Source organism: Condylura cristata, unplaced genomic scaffold, assembly GCF_000260355.1.
Source record: "Condylura cristata isolate star-nosed mole 26May11 unplaced genomic scaffold, ConCri1.0 scaffold00008, whole genome shotgun sequence".
Taxonomy (NCBI): domain Eukaryota; kingdom Metazoa; phylum Chordata; class Mammalia; order Eulipotyphla; family Talpidae; genus Condylura; species Condylura cristata.
In genome coordinates this window covers 36,046,573-36,067,824 of record NW_004567109.1, presented here as the reverse complement: position 1 = coordinate 36,067,824, position 21,252 = coordinate 36,046,573, and the positions used below count along the sequence as shown (strand labels likewise).

Genomic DNA, 21,252 nt, shown 5'->3' with positions numbered 1-21,252 from the left:
GTTAAATTTTAGAAAAAAAATAAGTCCTTTAATTCTTACTAATTATTTTGAAAATCCTTGAACTGGTAAGATGAACACAAAATATTTATACTTTTGTTTTATGTAGAGCAGCCCTAAATAAAAGCCTATATAGGACCTCCTACTGTCTGTCGCATTCACACTAATAAAACAATGTTTCCAGCGTTTGCTGCATCTGTGAAGGCTAAACATTTTTGCTTCTAGTGACACTGTGGAAATGTAATGGTGTGAGAAAACAAAAAAGAGATTTTGTTTTCACAAGTGTAATGTGAAAAGAAAATGTGTATTTTCTTTTCACATTACACTTGTGAAAACAAAATGTCTTTTCTTTATTGTCTTATAATTTCTCAGGCAAATAATTGAAAAATTGTCCCAAGTGTCATTATTTCTACATATCTCTAAGTCTTTGAGTTATTAATCTAGTGGATTTTTAAAAGATAAATATAATTTTTAATATTTTTTTATTAGGTCAAGAGCAGAGATTGAACATGAAGCACTGATTGATGGAAATCTTGCTACGGAGGCAAACCTTATCATTTTGGATACATTAGAGATTGTTGTCCAGGTAAGAATATATGTAAGTCTTTGTAAATTGAGGCTGGGAAATAAATATTTATTGTCATCTAATTTTATTTAACATTGGCAGTTTCGAAAGTTAAATCCTTGCTTGTCATCTTATTGAAATCTTACCTGTCCTTTTACCCTCTTTTTCTCCTCTTATCTGAATCCTACTCAACTCCTTTTCCTTGAAGTCCTCTTATATCTTATATTAATTTTCCTATTTAAAAACATTCAGTTGTTTATACATATTCTAGCTTCCTATACAGTCTGCAAGTGTGCATTTATTTTGTTTATTTCTTTTTAAATTGCAGACAGTTTCAGTAACAGAATCCAAAGAGAGCATCCTTGGTGGGGTACTAAAAGTGCTACTGCATAGCATGGCTTGTAACCAAAGTGCAGTATACCTACAACACTGTTTTGCTACACAGAGAGCCCTGGTTTCAAAGGTAGGTTATTTTTCACCAGTAGTCTTGCTTTCTTTATAAACTTTGTCTAAGATCATATGATACACTGGTTTCAATTCAGATAGTAACCTAAAATCCTTGATTCTTCTTTGCATATCTTCTGTTACTTAACTTTTGGGTTGTTGTTTTTTTTTTCCTCACTTAGATCACCTGTTAAGCCAGCTTCTGGCTTAAGAGAGTAGTTTTTATGTGGAGAAGAGTCTGAAATTAGCAGCTAAATTAAAAATGAGACTTCTTATGTTTTAACTTCATCTTGTTCTGTGTGTTCTATAACTTCTTTTTTTCAAGAATTCAGTGTGTATGTGGTTCAATATGTTGAAATTAACATCCTGTGGTGAATAGAAAAAAGATACTTTGTTCAACTACTTAAAATATGTATTTCCTGCTTTTCCTTGAAAATCTGTATGTTCTTTATTTTAAAGGTAGCTATTTCACTGTAGTAACCCTAGAAAGTAAAATACAAAGCTGTTGATGAAATAGCCAGTGACAATAATATAACATGTAATATACTATTTTGTAATAATAAAGACATAGAATCATACATGTTGGTTATAATAGTAAGTGTTTTATGAGCATTCTGTAAGATAGTCATGCAGTTCCGTGTAGATAATAACTTGTCTGGGATCACTGTGTTATCAATAAATGACATAATCATTATTATTGTAACCAAGTTTGTGTTTGAAACTGGTTCTGTTGTCTACATTATTAGCCGTTAGCAAGTATAATCCCTTAACCATTCTTTAAATCTAGATCTGTGCTAGAAAATGTCTGCTTCAGGCTCTATTAACGTATTTCTAGATCTTTAACTGCATGAATTCAGGATTGATTTATTTCTTTTTTAAATATATATAGTTTCCTGAACTCTTGTTTGAAGAAGAGACAGAGCAGTGTGCTGATTTATGTCTTCGGCTACTCCGGCACTGTAGCAGTAGCATCAGTACTATACGTTCACACGCTAGTGCCTCCCTTTACCTACTTATGAGGCAAAACTTTGAGATTGGGAATGTAAGTATTTAACCCTGGATTTATAGTTAAATGTAACTTATACCAGTATTTGTTAAATGGATTTATGGGGCATAGAATTCTTTGCTATATTTGAATCTAAGATGACCTTGGTATTTTTTATACAGATAGTTTATAAAAATCCTTATCTTCAATTTTGTCTCTGCACTAAAAACAACATGTATTATACACTTACAATGTAAACATATGTTGAGCTATTGTAAATTTTTTTTTTTAAAGATTATTTATTTGTGCATACAGAACTGGGATACAGGCCAGAGGCTTAGGGGCGGTGAGAGGCTTCACCAGAGACAGAGTGAGGAACAGAACAGGCAGATCGACGAAGCACACTGCTGAGGGGAGCAGCGGGGGGCCAGGAGGGGTCTGCCATGCCATGTGATCACCTCCTGGGCAGGCGGGAATCGAACTCATGCGGAAGTGGCTTTAGCTTTTCAGTGCTGTGCTTTAACCCGCTGTGCCACCAGGGAGGGCCCCAACTATTGTAAATTTTAATTAGTGTCATTAAGTAAAATGATAGTGGTAAATTGATGGTTTAAATAGCTTGGTTTGATAGTTTATGATTATATATAATATGAAGAATTCCTTGTTTAAATTAAGCTTTTGTTTGATAATATATTCAGGCGCTATATTTTTACTCTTATCAGTTTTTAAGGCCCAGAATTTTCTTTTGAGTTATCCTTTTGGTGTCCCATTGGCAAATGTAGATAGTATTTTCAGTATTTGTTTTATATAGGTAATTTGTAATTTCAGCTTGTATTTTTGTAAACTCAAGGAATTGACCGTTCTTTTTCTTCTAATGTTTGACTTTAATTTTTAGGTTTATTGCAATATATATTGAATAGGAAAAACAGAATAAGTGGTAGCATTGAAGATAAATCTGGGTATTTTTAAGGATCAAGTAATCAATTCATTTAAATATACAGAAATATTAAGTAGAAGATTGACTAAAAAAGCTACCTTGGATTTGCCAATTAAGTAGGTTAGTCGATAACTTCAGCAGAGAAGTTTCTCTGAAGGAATGAATATATACTGAAACAGGAAGAATGTACTTTTATTGGCATCATTCCAAAAGATTCTAACTTAAGATAGTTATGAATGTTATGTGTGAAAATACTCTCATGATAGTAATAGAAATAGTAAGCCAGACTAGACTTTATAAACTACATCTGCCATTTAAACAATTCTGTAAAAATATTTTATTAATACTGTAGGTAAATACGAAGTTCTAGACAAAACTTTAAGTGGTATCTTTTAAAAAACCCCTCCTTTATACCATATTTACAGCAAAATTCTAAGTTTTAGGTCCTTTTTAAAACAATTCAGTGTACATATTTCATTACTTTTTGTTTTGTTTTTAAGATTTAATCTATGCATACATAACTGGGGTATAGAACAGAGGTGCAGGGGGGTGTGAGGTTAGAGGACTCACCAGGGACAGAATGGGGAGCAAAACAGGCAAATTTACTGAGATACACTATTAGAGGGAGCAGCGGGTAAGACTGGAGAGGTCTGCTGTACTGTATGTGGGTTAGCCTCTTGGCCATTACTTTTTTAAAAGTATTTTGGTTGGAATGGTAGTTTTTTTCAATATTCCTTTTGTTTAGAATAATAAATATACTTTTTTCTTCTTCATTACATTAAAAAGCTAACCTGGAAAATTTCTCTATTACAGAATTTTGCTAGGGTTAAAATGCAGGTAACCATGTCACTATCTTCTTTGGTTGGCACATCTCAGAATTTTAATGAAGAATTCTTAAGACGTTCTCTAAAGACTATCTTGACATACGCTGAAGAAGATTTGGAATTGAGGGAAACAACATTTCCTGACCAGGTCAGAAAAGTTTTTTTCTATCTTGCTAATTAAAAGAGAATTATAAATAGAGCTAACTAAAATATAAATCAAACTTTGGATTTAACTGGAAGAACCTATCCTTTTCTTTGTGTATGCTATGTATGGATTAGGTCAAACCTTTGTTTCAGTAAGTCACTTCTCCTTATGAAAGGGTTAGTATCTTTGCTATATAAAATACAGAACCATAAACTTAAGCATTATAATGAAAACTTTATGATGATGCATTCCACTTATTACCGAAACACAAATTTACCTTTAAAAACTAATGTTTCTATAAGCTACCTTTTAAGAACATGAGAAGCATTGGGGAGAATTTCCTTTTGTATCCTTTTCTTATATCCCCTGTTTTGTTTCTGTTTGTTTCAGGTGAGAGAATTAGTCTGCTGAGGAATTTGTGTAAATTTTTCTACCCTTCCCCTACAATACCCTACCATACCACTTTCTTCAGAACTCTATCAGTGCCATATTATTTATCTTGAAATCTTTAGATGCTTAACTGAAATATCTTCCAAACTAATTTAGTGAATACAAATGAATGACAAAAGAATGTTTTTCGTATCATTGTCTGTGGCAGGTTCAAGATTTGGTTTTCAATCTCCACATGATCCTTTCTGATACTGTTAAAATGAAGGAACACCAGGAGGATCCTGAAATGTTGATTGATCTAATGTACAGGTAGCATTTGTTCGATTTACGTGTACCTTGTATAATGTTCTTCAACTAGTGAGACACAGAAGACATTGAATAGAAAACTAAACATGCAAAAATTACTTAAGTAATTTTCTAATTGTCAATTGAAAAGTCAAAATACACTTTCACCAAACTGCTTTTTCAGATATCCTGTCTCTTGTTTTTAGAACTATTTGTTCGTTGTTAAGTATTGCTTATCAAAAACAAGATTAAAAAAAAATAACACGTAGTTAATACCTTGGTTGCCTGGGCCCTAATCTTATGAAGACCCAAGAACCCTTTTTTATTTATTTTTGTTTTTTTAGTTTCTTACATCAGTATTCATATTTGTACAATAATTTGATTCCTCCCCTCTAGGTGTAGTCCCCATGATTCTCCCAACACCGTGGTACCTATGAACCATCACCATAGTACCTTGTGCTCTTCCCTTCTGTATTTTTTTTTTTTAAGATTTATTTATTTATGCATACAGAACTGGAGTATAGGTCAGAGGTGCAGGGGCGGCAAGAGGCTTCATCAGAGACAGAGCGGGGAGCAGAACAGGCAGATCTACGAAGTACACTGCTGAGGGGAGCAGCGGGCGGGTCAGGAGAGGTCTGCCGTGCCATGTGGTCACCTCTGGGGCAGGCGGGGATCCAACTCATGCTTAGTAGCTTTAGTTTCTTAGTGCTGTGCTTTAACCTGCTGCGCCACCAGGGAGGGCCTTTTTTTTTTTAAAAAAAGATTTATTTATTCATACAGAACTGGGGTACAGAGATGTGGAGGGTGACAGGATTCACCAGAGACAGAGTAGGGAGATGATCAAAGTACACTGCTAAGGGGGGGGTTGGTGTCAGAAGAGGTCTGCCAGGCCATGTGGTCACCTCCAGGGCAGGCAGGGATCGAACTCATCCGGAAGTGGCTTAAGCTTCTTAGTGCTGTGCTGTAACCCGCTGAGCCACCAGGGAGGGCCCCCTTCTGTATTTTGACCACTCTGTCTCTCTGCTCCCCTGCTGTGTGCCTCAGATGGTTTGCCTGCAAGTTTTGTCTTTTTCCTAATCCTTTGTAGGTTATCTCTTTATTTGTCTTATAAATGAGGTCATCTGGTATTTATTTTTTTTCTTTCTGACTTATTTCGCTTATCATAATCCCTTTCAGCTCCATTCATGTTTTTACAAATAGCTGAGTTTATCTGTTTTGATCACTGAGTGCAGTGCAGTCTTTTAGGAAGAAACAGTGTCTTATTTTTTTTTTTTTAACCATAACATTTTCCTGCTTTTAAATGTGGTTATGTCTATAGAGTTAGGTCTAGGGTCATGTTTTGAGAAATTTATAATTTTTCAAATCTTGAAAAGTTTACCTAAATTTGAAATTTCTTTTCCCTTTTTCATATCCCCACTCACAATTTTGAAATTCTTTAAGGGCACAGATAAAACAAGTATTCTCCTTGAGATAAAGATGAAGCAATGAAATATACAAATCATATATTTTATATATCTTTGAATATGAAACTTCTTCATACTTCCATAATGAACATAATTATATCCTGTAGTTTTTCCCTTATTGGTTGTTTCTTCAGTCACCCGTTCTTAATGTGGCATGTTGTTTTTAGTAAGCCCCCAAACAAACAAAACTATTTACTCCATTCTTTTAACCCAGCCTTTTCTCTTAGCATACTCAAGGAAACTTTCATGTCACATGAAAACTTGTCTTGACTATGTTCCACTAAACAGTGGATTATGATGGTGAACTATGGGTGCTCTGGTGTCTTGTTCACTATGACAGTAACAACTGAAGGCAAAGGAACTTTGAAAAAAAGCCATTTTTGTAGCATAATTTCCCTCATAAGAAGTTAACCAACATTAACTCAATAAAAATATTAATTAAAAAATAGACTGCATTATTAACTGAAAGTTTCTAGGTAAATACCGCATAGGGAATCCAAACTCCCTTTCAGATTGGGGAACAAATGCTAATTGGAAAGAATTTCTGTTCCAATTAGAATTGCCAAGGGCTACCAGACCTCTCCAGATTTGCGATTGACCTGGCTGCAGAACATGGCTGGCAAACACTCGGAGCGTAGTAATCACGCTGAGGCTGCACAGTGCCTCGTCCATTCGGCGGCTCTTGTTGCTGAATATTTGAGCATGCTGGAGGATCGGAAATACCTGCCTGTAGGATGTGTAACATTTCAGGTAGGAATCTACCAGATTTACATTAAATCAAGGTATGTTTTTTCAGCTTTACCTTTTCTCAGTGGTGTTTAGGTTAATTTAGTTTAAGGAAAGTGTAAAGGCTATCCTCCAAAAGGTGGATTAACATTTCACCGTCATTGTCAAGATACATTTTAAAAGAGAACCTCTTGTTAATTCTCTTTCCACATTTTCTTACCTCTGAATTATTAATGTCATGTGTATTTATTGTTTTTATTTATACTGCAGTAAGCTTTCTATAGCATCACTCAAAATAGTAAAAGTCAGAATTTTAATTGGTTTTTATGTAACACATCAGATAAATCAATATTCTTTATTCCTTGTATAAATAGATGAACGTTTATGCTCTCACTGGATTATATACCTCTGATCTACTAATGGAATTTTTTGTTTACCAAGAGTTGGTTATGCTTTGCTTTTCCTCAAAGCATGTTAATTTCAGGCTTGGGAAATTACATAATTTAATGAAATATTATGTCCTGTGAAATCTGAATGCAAAAAAAAAAAAAAAGGAAAATAGTAGAATATCTCATAAAGAGTTAAAGAGTGAGCCCCCAAAACAATTACTGTGTAGTTAATTTTGGACCAGACTAATACAAAAGATTGAGAACCTCTTAAAAGCCTACAACAGTAATTTGACAATCTTTAAGTTCATGTTTTTATTTAAAAAAAAATCAAAACTAGAAATCTTAATAATGAAGGTTATTTTGTGGGTCAAGAGAGATTACTGTGAACTCTGATCCCATATACAAAGTAAAGTACTTAGACTTTTAAAAGTTAGCAAGTGAGTATATATTTACTGTAAATGTTTATGTTAAAACTATTTAAGGTAAATATATGTAAGCAACATTTCTTTATTCGAAATAATGGCTGATCCCAATCTTATTGGTTAAGAGGGTTTTTATTATACCTGAGTTTTTTTCATTAACTATTTGTTAGGTAAGCCATTTTTGTACCATAATTTCCCTCATAGGAAGTTTTGATGATATTAATTAAATTGAAAATAGAGACTGTTTAACTGCCTTAGATGTTGTATGTCATAGCACCGCTTTTCTGAACAATGATTTTCATAAGTTTCTTTATCGTATTTTTTTTAAAGATTTATTTATTTATGAACAGAAGAGCTGGGGTGTAAGCCAGAGGTGTGGGTGGTGGGGGAATTGAGATGAGAAAGACAGAATGGGGAGCAGAACCGGCAGATCCATTAAATCAATTGCTGAGGGGAACAGCAGGTGAAAAAGGAGAGGTCTGCTCTGCTGTGTGGGTCAGCTCCCTGGCTGGGGATTGAACTCATACTGCAGTGGCTGGCAGTAGCTTCGTAGTGCTGAGACTTAACTCCTTGGGCCACCAGAGAGGCCCTCTCTCACATTTTACTAAGGAAAAATTCCATATTGTCATCTTCAAAATGCAGGAAGTTTTTGATTTGTCTAATCTCTCTAGATCGACTAGCCTTTTTTGACTGTAAGCTAACGAGTAATATTTCATCTTCAGTTTCCCATTGTATAAATTTTTCATGCCAAGAAATTAATTCTGTCTCAGATTTTTCCCATTTTCTTCCTCCTAGAATATTTCTTCTAATGTTTTAGAAGAATCTGCAGTCTCAGATGATGTGGTATCGCCAGATGAAGAAGGTATCTGCTCTGGAAAGTACTTTACTGAGTCAGGACTTGTGGGATTACTAGAACAAGCAGCTGCTTCTTTTTCCATGGTAAATGACTCTTATTCATTCTATTTCCACAGTTAGGTACCGCTGAACTATGAATTATTAGTAGCATCTGTGTTTACTCTCCCTGGCTATTACTCCACTTTTCCTTCATATTAGTTCCTTCCTAGTATCTTAAAAAATATCTAGGGACAGATCATTTCAGGATTCATCCAGGATGAAACAAAATTCATTATTTAGTCCTTACTTATCAGGAACTTCATGATCTACACTCTAGAACCTTATCTAACCTCCCCTATCATGCTATCCCTCCAATCTTTATCACTCCCATCTGTATGTAAAAATTTGAAAAAATAATTGGGTAGCTCCAAGATGGGATATTTATTGGAAAAAGGAAAAATAACTAGTTGAATCCTTGCTAACTCTTGCCTATAGTGATAATAAGGTCACTTATTTTCTCTGATTGTTCTGCTGAGTGTTTACTTTCCAGCACAAAGGTCTAGAAGCTAGTGAAGTTCTTGTTAGGGTAAAAGAGAAACTTAAAGAACTATGTAGTTCCATCTTCTTCTCTTTTGTACTAATGTTGGGAATTAATTGTTTCTTCTGGCCTTATCCCTAACCTCTAATATATTGATTAAGGGCTTAATTTAAAAGACATATATGCATCCAGAATTCAAATCCTGGTCCTTTTAACTTAATAGTTCTATTACTTCAGTATATAACAATAGCTTATTTTTTTTGATGCATTAAGTACATCTGATACTAGTGTCTACTTAGTAAGATTGTTATCAGAATTAAATGATTTGATATATGTAAAATAAGCACTTGACATAGTATTTGATTCTAAGTAAAAACTAGTATATTTGCTATTATCATCTTCATAGTGACTAGCCCTTAAAATCGGCTAATTTAAGTATGATTCTAAGAGTCTAAGAATGGTTAGTTGTTGGTCCACTTTAAAATTTTGTCCCTAAAAAAATAAATGTAGTTTTTGTCCCTGAAGGCCATGACTCCTTACTTCTCCTCTAAATCTCTGCTCCCTGAGTTTCAGTTTTACTATTCTTATCTAGCAAAGAATAAGACTTTTTTTGTTAATAATGTAATAGTTAATGAATATACACTGTTTTGTGTGTAGGTGCAATTTTAGTAGTTCACGGTAAATTCAGTTGGGATACAGTGACGTATTTTACAGAACATTTTGTAATCATATAAAGTTATTAGTTTTATTATTTTATTATTTTATTTATTTATTTTTTATTTTTTATTTTTTTTAAAGATTTATTTATTTATTCATACAGAACTGGGGTACAGGCCAGAGATGCGGAGGGTGAGAGGATTCACCAGAGACAGAGTGGGGAGCAAAACAGGCAGATCGACGAAGTACACTGCTGAGGGGAGCAGCGGGCGGGTCAGGAGAGGTCTGCCACGCCATGTGGTCACCTCCGGGGCAGGCGGGAATCGAACTCATGCGGAAGCGGCTTTAGATTCTCAGTGCTGTGCTTTAACCCGCTGCGCCACCAGGGAGGGCCAGTTTTATTATTTTTTAATTACTTTACCTAATCTTAATTAAAACAGCTATTTAAGCATTTTAGTTACATGAAATATATTTCAATGTTACAGATGCATGGCTGCTTAAATAAATAAATATTGTGAACCGACTGGGACATAAAAGATTTTATTTCCTTGGGAAAGTATGTTGCTGATTTGTGAGGCATTGAGAACTCAGTGGCTATTGGAATGTATCTCTGTCTTCCCCACTGCAACCATAATGCTTTCTTAATGACCACAGAATGGAATAGCAGTACAAGCACATTTTGTCACTTATACTGATTATAACCAGAGCAACCCTGGGTCATCCACTGATCAGTGAGCCCCTATTAGTGGAATAAAATCTGGTAGCTCAGACCAGTGATTTTTTTCCACAGAGATTTCCAATAAAAAGTAAATTTTAGTTTTATTGAAAAAGTAAATTTTAGTTTTGTAAGAGACAACATGTATGGTAGAATTGTGTTTTTATGTCACCAATGTAACCCTATATGTCTTATGTCTTATTCCTTTGCTCAGAAATTTTATAGGCATTTGCAAGTATACATTGACCTTACTGAACATATGTACATATACATTGACCTTACTGAAGTAAGTGCTGGCTAGATAGAAGCAGAATAGCTAATTCAAATTAAAAGAAATGTAAATAATGCATGTATGTATTTGTTTGTATGTTAAATGCACACACATAGACACATCTATCTGCAAGAGACAGTACATAGTGCAAAATTCTTTTATTGGGTATTAGTAAAATAAAAAAATTAGTAGTGTTGAACAATGATGTTTTATATATATATATATATATATATATATATATATATATATTAGTAGTGTTTGTTTTTATGTCCCATTGGAAGAGCTTCAGTGATATGCATTAGAAATACTATGAATTCACAAATCACAATTATTTTCTTATTAATGTAAAAGAAAAGAAAACAATAGCTTGTAATATTTTTCTTATAGGCTGGCATGTATGAAGCAGTTAATGAGGTTTACAAAGTACTTATTCCTATTCATGAAGCCAACCGGGATGCAAAGAAACTATCCACAATTCATGGTAAACTTCAAGAAGCATTCAGCAAAATTGTTCATCAGGTAATGATTACAATTTCTAGCTTCAGTGTAAATGGAGAAAACTGTCTAAAAGCATTAGTGTTGCTTTGTACTGATGTCAGACTGAATCCCATGAAATGACAATTTTAATCAGGCTACAAATGAACAGTATCAAAATTATTGTTGACACAAGACTCATTAACAAAAGAAGAATTTACCTAAAGTAGAAAATATGTCACTTTTCCTTTGTTTTCTTCACTTTTTTAAAGTTATTACTAGAGGCCAATTTTAAAAAGTTGAATTTTTTCTTTGTTACATTATTATGGTTCATAATTACGAACCTGAGTTTTTTAAAGTGATTTTCTTTGCTGCCAAAAAAGTCATTATTTTTGTTAGTTTGAACTGATACTTTAAAAAAATAAACTGATACTTTAAATTTCAACTGACTGATTTTTAAAGATGTTTCCTTGCTATCTTGTTTTGATATATTTCTAATTTGAAAATAACATCCAAAGTACTGATTAAAATGGTTGTCTTATATTTATATAGTATGAGTTCAGTCATTTTTTTGTAGTTCATAAATTTCATATATTATCACAGAAATTAAAATCAAATTAAACTAGGTTTGAAAATGATGTGGATTTGTAGCAGTTGATTTCCCTGAACTAAAAAACCTTAACAGCATTGAAATACTCTGAATTCTCCTGTAGAAACTCCTCCTCTACTTTTCTGTTCTCTTCTTGTGCCATTTTCTGTTACTACCATCATCTAAGGAGACAGAGTATTGTTTGTCTACTTTTGTATTCATAGTAGTCCTACAATATTGTCTGTCAGCTTGATCTTCTCCTTCTTGCCATGTAGTAAGCTCTTCCAGATGAATTGATATAGCATGAATTGATATAAATTTTAAATTGGGGTTTGTCTACTGTTAAACCAGATTTTTATTACTTACCAAAATACTGAAATTGCAGAAGTTTTATTAGATGATTCATGATCATAATAGGTGGGTCTTTTTTATAATCAGCTATACACATTCTGTCAAAAGAACTTCGTCCCAGCTTCAAGAGCTGTAAATTGCAAAGTATATATGTAAGGTCTGGAAGATCTATAGCTAGTAATTTTCAAGAAATGTTTATCCATTTTTATCACAGGCAGTTGAGCAGGCTTGCAATTTATATTCTAATTTACCCTGGGTAGTTCAGTGAACTGTAGTATACTCTAGTTAGGTATCTGATTTATCTACCTAAAAAGAACATACCGCTGGTGCTTGCCTCAAGATTTGTACTTTCACTTATTAACATTTTGAAAAATGAAATTTTAGCTGCTAGGTTTTAAACAAACAAAATAGAAAATCATCACATTTTCAGTGATTTTTAAACAATCAAAATATAAAAATGAAGGAATGTGTTTAAAATATCCTTTTTTTTCTTTTTGTTATTTAAAAAAAATTTTATGACTTGCCCTTTTTTACTTTTTATTATACAGAGTACTGGCTGGGAGGTAGGTAATGTTTTAGTTAGTTAAAGACACTAATAGATTGATTTAATCAGATTTCTTATGCCAATGCTTTGCCCACATGTGCTAGCTGTGGGCATTCTGTTGCTATCTGCTATCAACTGAATTCATTAACCAAAGAAATTTTGTTTAAAATACTGTAAGTTATTTTAAGAAATTTACTATTAGAGGTTGTAGGCAGTGCATGGAAATCCGGATGTTACACTAATGATATTCTTTGGTAAATGAGCCACTTTGTCATCACTTTAGTTTGTTTTTATCCTTTGAAACATTTCCTTTCATCAGCATTTACACACAGATTTCTTTTTTTTAACCATATCGTTTCACCTCATTTTACAGAGGTCGATTTATGTGTTATTGCTCAGAGGTATAAAGAGAAAATACTATATTTCATCTGATCTAAGATGCTGTCATTCATAAGATATACCATTATTTTATGTTTTATAAAGAAAAAAGTCCTATATATTAAACTACAGCGTTCTGTCAGTTGAAAGGTAACTATAGCGATACTAAAATGTCAGCATAAAAGACTGCTATATGTTGGAACTGATACAAGGATGTGTTAATTTGCTGTTTAATCACTTTACCTTAAATGTAAGCACTACTGAGGAAAGAAATTCACTTTTGTCATTTAAACTTTGTTAGAGGGAGGGAATAAAGAGATTGAGAGAACCTGAAATTTAACTTGCCCTCATTCTCACAAGTGTTTGATAAGTAGTATTTAATGAAGATTAAATGTACTTCTTTTATGTAGTAGTAGATGTGTGAAAAGTTGCATAGAAACCAAACCTTACTTGAAAAATGCCAGGAAGATGTGATTATAATTGTTTCAAATCTTTCTGTATTACAAAGAACTTTATAAAATGTGCCCTAATTTATTTTGATGAGGTAGATCAAAGTATTAATAAATCAGGTTTATTTAAAGCTAGGTGTATTTGTTAAGTGGTCTGCTTTGCTTCTCACTTTGTGGTCAGGTTTATGTTGACTAAACAGCTTAAATTTTCTCTGTTTGGTTTTGTATCACAACTTTTGTTTTGAGACCCAAATAGAAAATATACATATTGTTACTGCATTTTCTTCTATTTGAGTTATTTCCCACCATTTGCTTTTCTTCAGAGGAAACAAGTACTTTTCATATCTACATTAATGTGTATGCCCTTATTAATACCTAGTATAGAATCCTTTACTTCTTTGAGACAGCTAAGACATATATAAAGAGACTTACTATGATTATCTATGAGTGATAAATAAAATTCCTTATGGATTTTCTAATGTGAAATGGACTTAGCCAAAAATTAGGTATAAAAGAAGATATACAGAAACCTCTGAGCAGTTTATTATCCCTCTGTTTGATGCTAAATCGACCCCTGAAAGGTATAATTTTCACTGGTTATGATATTAATATCATTCTGTCGTCATGTTGGTTGCATGGTACAAGTCGCACAGACTTTTATTTTCTTGTTTATATTCTTGTCACTGCCTTTCACTGGACCTTTAGTTGTGTAGCTTCTAAAATTGTTGCACGTTTGTTTTTTGCTTTCCTGTGTAAAACTTAAATGGATGCTTGCATTTACAAAATGTGTTTGCTACCATTTGCTGCTTATTTGTTTTGAAATTTCCCTAATTAAAATGCTTTCTGTTTTCTCTTCTCTCTTGCCCCTGGTTGCTGACCCTACTCCCTACTTTTACTATTGTCTATTGTGGTAAGTTCCTATCTTGTGAATATTTTTCTTTTTGACTCTGGGAAAACTTTAATAATTTTATTTTTCTGAAAGCTGTATTCCTAGCTAATTTTCTAGTATTTTCAAAGAACACTGACTGGACTGAAATCTAGTAAGATAATTTTTACATTGTAGAAAGACTCCATGAATTGATAACTTAGTCTTTGATTTATAGGAAAGCACTTCTGAGCTTACAGAATTACTAATGTGTTTCATATTTCATTATGGTTCTTATTTGGTACAAATTATGTGAGTTGGTAGTGCTTTTTTAGGGGCGGTGTATGGAGTTTGTGTGTAGATGTAAAAGAAACTCTAAAACTCAATACTTAGAACTAATTTGTAAGGTGTTCACCATCTGAATTAACAAATCATGAATCCCTTATAAATCTTAGTGTCCATTATCTGTTGTAACCATTAAGTTCCAGTAACTTAATGGTAGTTTAGTGTTCACCTTTTTCCTTCTTTCCCCAAACCTGTTAGTTTTTCTTGAAATAATAGGAAATAAAATGTGTTTTAATAATTTCTTTTGATTGGATTTTCAATTATTTTTAGAAGACGCCGAATTTTGTATGGAAATTACTATAACTACCTTACATTTTGTGCGTGTGCGTATGTGTTTTAAGGTACCTTTATCCATTTATAGTGATCAATTTGTATTCAAAAATATATCAGTGCAAGCTTAGATTTTCAAAAAAAAAAAAAAAAATCAATCCTTTAACATTGATGGCATAGTTACCTGACACTCCTTTTCCTTTTTTTAAAGATTCAGTATTTTTTTAGGGAGGCTATCACTTCCTTAGTACCTTTTCCCATAAGGTAAGAAAGGCAAGAAAGATTGATATAGCTTTACTAAGCTAAACTTTACTGGGTCACTGAAGAAAAGGAGGTCACCCTTGCTTTTTGAGATTAAAGCATACAAGATTACTGTCTCCTAACTCATCACATTAGACTGGATGAACATGAATATGAAGCAGTTGTTTGACTATTATATGCTGAGATATACTTGCCATAGTTATTGCGCAGTGGCATTTGTTGAATTTTTGTGTTCTCTAATTCACACTAACACTGAATGAGATAAATTAATTCATCCAACTAAGTAAACAGTATAGCAAAATTAGAACTAGCAAGTTATAATGAAGGTTAGGGAAGTCTGTAAAATAAAGGTAATGAAAAATAGTTCAAGGGTTTCTCTCTCTATTCCATAGTCAAAGTAGATACTTTTCGGTAGTTGAGTGGGAAAATGTGACACTCAGAGGAATGAAAAAAAAAAACTAGTCTACAGTGCTCAAATCCACCAATGAATAGGTGATTTAATAACCAGCTCACTTAAAATCAGCAATCCTTATGAAATGTACCCTAAGGCCTTGCTCTGAGCCCATAAAACTTAGGGGTAGCTGAAAATGTACTTTATCAGGCATCTGTTTCTTCAGAGCCATTTCACCTTATACCACCCTCTCTTTCCCCTTAACTAAGACCTTGAGAAGGTAAAGTTCAATATGAAATAAATTAAGGAAAACACAAAAAATGGGAAGTTTTCTTATTTCTTGAAAGAGGTACTTTCTGGTAATTAGTGACCCTATTGATTGGTATAGGTCCTTGACTGAGAACCAGACAATACATTATTTCTTATTGTGTTCTGTCCTTTATCCTACTTTCGAGGAAATAGATGTGGAGAGCAAGCATTTACTACAAAGAGATGAGATTGGATGTGTGATTTTTTTTTTTTCTGGACTGGGATATATAGTGATCAAAATTAAACTTCTGATAAGATGGAGTAGAATGTATCTTTATACCTGAATGTAAAAGAAGGAGATATAAACATACATATACATATACAAATGAAGACAGTGTTATAAATAGAAAAAGACAGAACATAGGGGGGAGGTATCCAGTCATTCTCAAGAGGAGAATTCAAGAAACTGCAATAATAAGGAAAGAAAACATAGAAGTGGACAGTGGTTCAGTGGTCATACCTAAGTCCTAATTTTTGTATACCAGTTATAGAATATGGATGATATGGCTTAATTAAGATCTTGTGCTCAGATGTCAGTATATTAGAATTTAACTCCTAATAGCACCACTACTAACAGTGTGACCTTGGGCAAATTACTTTTCCTCATTGACAAAACAAAGGTGAAGATAATGACACTAATTTCACATTTGTGAGATTTGATATAATACATGTAATTGACAACCATGGATATAAAGCAGTAATAGTGTTTAGCACATAGTAGTTGTAAAAATTGGATGCTGTTTTGTTGTTGATACTATGATATCATCATGATCATCATCATTAAGAATGTTATTACTTAAAAACCACACAATTTAGCTAATAAAGTCTAAGCTGTATTTTGTTCCCAAGTTGAGATCTGTGACTGAAAAAAGTAAACTGATAGAAGTGTATGTATTCTTTAAGGGGAATAAAACTAATAGAAGAGGAGGTAATTATCACTCTATGATACACTAATCTGCCCATGTGGAAATCAGTTACCTTGTAGAAAGCAAAGTGGAAAAAAAATTGGGTGAAGAGAAAAGAAGCTATATAAGTAATGTCATTATGGAAGTATACAACTAGGCCAACAGAATGTTTCTAGCTAAATAAAATAGATAAAGCTAGAGCATATTTACAATATATTTGTCATAGAGATGTCAACCATTTAGAGACATGATAAACATCTTTGTCTGGGACATGATTTCATCACCCAAGTCAGCAAGTAGAACTGCTGAAAGAGAATAAGTTAGTATGAGAATGATGGAAAGTTCAGAAAATTCAATAGAAGATAATGTTAGAAAAACAGACTAGATTATATTAGACTTTTTAAAATTCAAAGGCAAAGTCCTGTGTTCCAAAACTCTTTAAAGATGAAGTGATATTTTCCCTAAAGATCATGCTATATTTAGTTATGCTTTCATGAACCTGTTAAGGTGCTTGATATTAGAGAACTCTTAAGTTGAAAGTAAGTTTACTCAAACTCTTAGCTGCCTTTCTCTTCTACTCCTTCCTCTATTCTAGTAACACACACATTCCTTGTCAATTCCAGCAGTCCCTATATTTAAAACTCTTCTCCCCCATTCTTCCCACCCTGCTTGTTCATTGTACTTCAGTCAGACAAGCTACCTTCCTGTACTTCCAACACAGTAGGTGGGTCCTGCCTAGTACTTTGCATTGACTCCACCTTTGTCGGGAACATATATCGCCCACAGAGTCACATGAACAGCTTATACTTCATTCACATCTTTGCCCAGATGTCACCTTCTTGGTAAGATCTACTCCGACCACCATTTTTGTTTCTTTTGTGCACTGATTTATCATTAATTGTTTTTTAGCAGATTTCTGACATATAGCAGGCACTTAATAGATAAAGGGATGAACAGTTTACTTCACAATGTGTCTCATGACTTCATATCGTCATCTTTCACTCTCATTCTGCTAAAATATTCTTTCCTCTCACCCTCCCCCATCTATGAGCTATTCTTTTAAGCCTTGAAATAGTAACTGTGTGTCATCTCTTTTGTGACCTGATTCCAACAGGATTAATCTTTTCGATACCAGTTTTTATCACAGCACATAGTGCTTTCTATTATAATTATTTGAATGGTTTTTACTTTTGTGAGGAGCCAAGTCTGATTTATATTGAATTTTCTTATTGCTGAGGGTGACAGTAACTAACATGTTATAAATGTTAGTTTTTTCCCTAGAACTTAGACAGTATGAGAAAGTAAATTAAAAAACATTTTAAATGAAAGCTCATAGTCTAGTTTTCAGCTGCGTTAATAAAAGTCAAATACAGATGCACAGAAGCAGAGAGCCTTCTTTCCCATTGAAAAGTGATATTTAAGAAAATATTTAAAACAAGTCTTCAAATATTTAAAGACCACAATATTGAAGATTTAGATAGTGTTATAAATTTAAACCTTTTAGAGAAATGCAGTCAAATAATAATATTTTGATATTTGTCATTTTGAATTGTAAAAATTCAGATTGCCTCTAAATTGTAAGAATTGAATGGAAGCATCCAAGTATTTTATCTATATTGAAAGAATTTGTTTTCAGATGTGTTGTGTAAGAGTTTAAGTTGATCTTGGTGTATATTATATTTGAAATGAATGTGTGGTTAATGTATACAGGGATTTAAAAGTAACCGATTTGTCTCAATTTTTTTCTTTTCATCTTTCATTCACATTTTTGTTTTCAAGTTACTTTTTAGTTTATATTTATTTTATATTAAATATATTTTTATTGCCAGAGGGATACTATTGTAAAAAATTTTTGTTTCAGTGCTTCTGAGTCATCTTGATCTTTACTGATTATTTGCTTATGCCAGGTGTGATACTTTGCCCCTGACTTTTATGATCTTGTTTAATATATGTCAGGAGGTTCTATAAATACTAATGTTAACTAAAAATTGGTTATTTTAAATTTAATTTTAATTAGTGTGCTCTAATTTCAAGACAATTAAAACAGTTCATGTTATGCTAAACATCTTTTCTTGAAATAAAAGATATGTTAATTTGTTGGCTATATGTACTTAAAAATAGACTAATAAAGGGTAGTCATTTGACATAAACCTTGAACTAAACATAAGCCATCTATAACTAAGTCATTTGATAAAGCCCTAATTGCATAATATTATTTATTAGCAAAAAGACTTCTTTTTGCTTTCATATGAGAAATAATATTGTGATTTTGAATTAAAACATTTTGCAGTGTATTGGGAATTTATATTATGGCAATCTAAACATAATGTGAAGAGCAAAAAATCTTTGCATTAAAATTTCTTCATTTTCCTAAACCTAGGATGGTAAGCGGATGTTTGGCACCTATTTTCGTGTTGGTTTTTATGGAACCAAGTTCGGGGATTTGGATGAACAAGAATTTGTTTACAAGGAACCTGCAATAACCAAACTTGCAGAGATTTCTCACAGATTGGAGGTGAATGCTGTGGTGTTTCATAAAATGTCATCGTTAGTTTGTATTCTTTATGGCAAATAGTTGCATTTAATAAGCCAGATCCTGCTGAATATACTACTCGTTTAGAGTGTAAAGATTTTTGATAGGTACAGTCATACTATTTTGTGTCTTTAAATTCTTTTATGGTAACAAATTAATAATTTGATTTTACAAAAAGGCTCTTTTTGTGTATATTTTAGATATCCCTGTAACATTCAAAATTATTTTGATTTACAACAAATTCACAGTATTACCCACAATTTGTAGGAAAAGGCATAAGGAAATAAGGAACGACTAGTGATGGAAAAGGCCTCAAGAAATCTCTAACCCAAATACATATCTTTTTACTTTAGCTAATTCCCAGTGAGACATCTTTAGAAGTTAAAATTGAAAACACGCTTTAAAAACACTTCTAGTAATTCCTTTATAGTAATTCCTTGTTTTTACAGTACATTATTTTAATGTTTATGAGCTAACCAAACTTTTCTACTATAGTTATTCTTTTCCAACCTTTTTCTGTCCTTATCAAAGTGTAGTCTACGGACCAGTGCATTAGTATCACCTGGGAGCTTGTTTGAAATGTGGAATGTCAGGCCCTTAAACCAGAGGTTCTGAATCAAAACATGAATTTTAACAAGCTCCCCAGACAATTTATATTCATATAAGAGTTTGAGAAACAGTGCTCTAGGCTTGTTTTATTTTCAGTTGATGTTAACTTCAAAAATGTAATATTCATATTGGTGATTTCACTGGACTCAACTTCCATAAATTGGCTTATACTGATTTTTTGTTATTTAAGAAGCTATGTAAGTCTTGGGAAATATTGAAACAGTATTCCCCAGGTTTACTCAATTACATATATTATCTTTGGGGAAGAAGAGAGGAGATTACCTTTGAAGATTCAGATTTAATTTTTCCTTTTGAATAATTCCATAGATTGCCTATGTTTTTATTCAGTGCCATATGAAAAAGTTACTATATACATGACTTAGGGTTGCCTTTTCATAATGTAAACCTATATGAAACTTTAGCAGGTTAATACTTTACTTTTGAAAATCTGGTATATTACATTAAATAGTTAATAAAATAAATGCTTATTCTTTGACCCGTGACTGTACAAAATCAGGTCACATAAATGGTACAAAAGTTTCTTTTGTCAGTGATGTCTTTTTGTTTGTACTTTCTGTCCCTGTTTTATTTTTCTTGAAGACCACTTATAGACTCCTATGTTCTTATTGGATAAGATTGTTGCTATTTCTATTTTATATTATTTAAAGTAAGTAGATAGAAGGAATAATTGAATAACTATTAGTAATGTGTAATAATGAATGGACTGAAACTATGCATATTTGATAGGGGAAGCACAATTTTTTTGTGAACCTAAGTTACTATTTTGTAGTTATTGCTAATGATATTACAAGATATACTAACTATCCTGATTTTGCTCAAAAGTCTCCCTGAGAGGCCTACTCCTTTCTCTTCTATTGTTAACTTCATCTAAAAGCTTTCTTTTTCTTTCTTTTATTGTAGGGGTTTTATGGAGAAAGATTTGGAGAGGATGTGGTTGAAGTAATCAAGGATTCTAATCCTGTAGACAAATGTAAATTAGACCCTAACAAGGTATGGCTGATTAGACTATCAAGATGCATAGGCATGTCTTTGGAATGTAATTTTGTTGGAGAAAAACCAAATGATGATTTAATAGTGAGAAAATCAAGAACTTTTTCCTTTCTCAGGCATATATTCAGATTACCTACGTGGAGCCATACTTTGACACATATGAGATGAAGGACAGAATCACGTATTTTGACAAAAATTATAATCTTCGCCGTTTCATGTACTGTACACCCTTCACTTTAGATGGTCGTGCCCATGGGGAACTTCATGAACAATTCAAGCGGAAGACCATTCTGACTACCTCTCATGCCTTTCCTTATATTAAGACAAGGGTCAATGTCACTCACAAAGAGGAGGTAAGATCACAAATGGGGAAACAGAATTAGC

At 32.8% G+C, this 21,252-nt stretch overlaps 1 protein-coding gene across 7 annotated transcripts in view; it reads left to right on the top strand.

The window, feature by feature from the left end:
• Positions 1–21,252, top strand: part of DOCK7 (dedicator of cytokinesis 7) — a 150,543-nt gene that overhangs the window by 118,814 nt on the left and 10,477 nt on the right. For 4 of the 7 annotated variants that reach the window (XM_012722270.1, XM_004679069.2, XM_012722272.1 and 1 more), the window contains 12 exons: positions 487–583; positions 891–1,025; positions 1,896–2,048; positions 3,739–3,897; positions 4,493–4,593; positions 6,590–6,782; positions 8,365–8,508; positions 10,972–11,103; positions 12,547–12,561; positions 19,105–19,230; positions 20,779–20,868; positions 20,985–21,221. In XM_012722270.1, coding sequence (XP_012577724.1) covers positions 487–583; positions 891–1,025; positions 1,896–2,048; positions 3,739–3,897; positions 4,493–4,593; positions 6,590–6,782; positions 8,365–8,508; positions 10,972–11,103; positions 12,547–12,561; positions 19,105–19,230; positions 20,779–20,868; positions 20,985–21,221 — 1,582 coding nt within the window. Of the gene's footprint in view, positions 1–486; positions 584–890; positions 1,026–1,895; positions 2,049–3,738; positions 3,898–4,492; positions 4,594–6,589; positions 6,783–8,364; positions 8,509–10,971; positions 11,104–12,546; positions 12,562–19,095; positions 19,231–20,778; positions 20,869–20,984; positions 21,222–21,252 lie in introns of all 7 variants that reach the window. The other 3 variants (XM_004679070.2, XM_004679067.2, XM_012722271.1) reach the window with 1 other exon arrangement.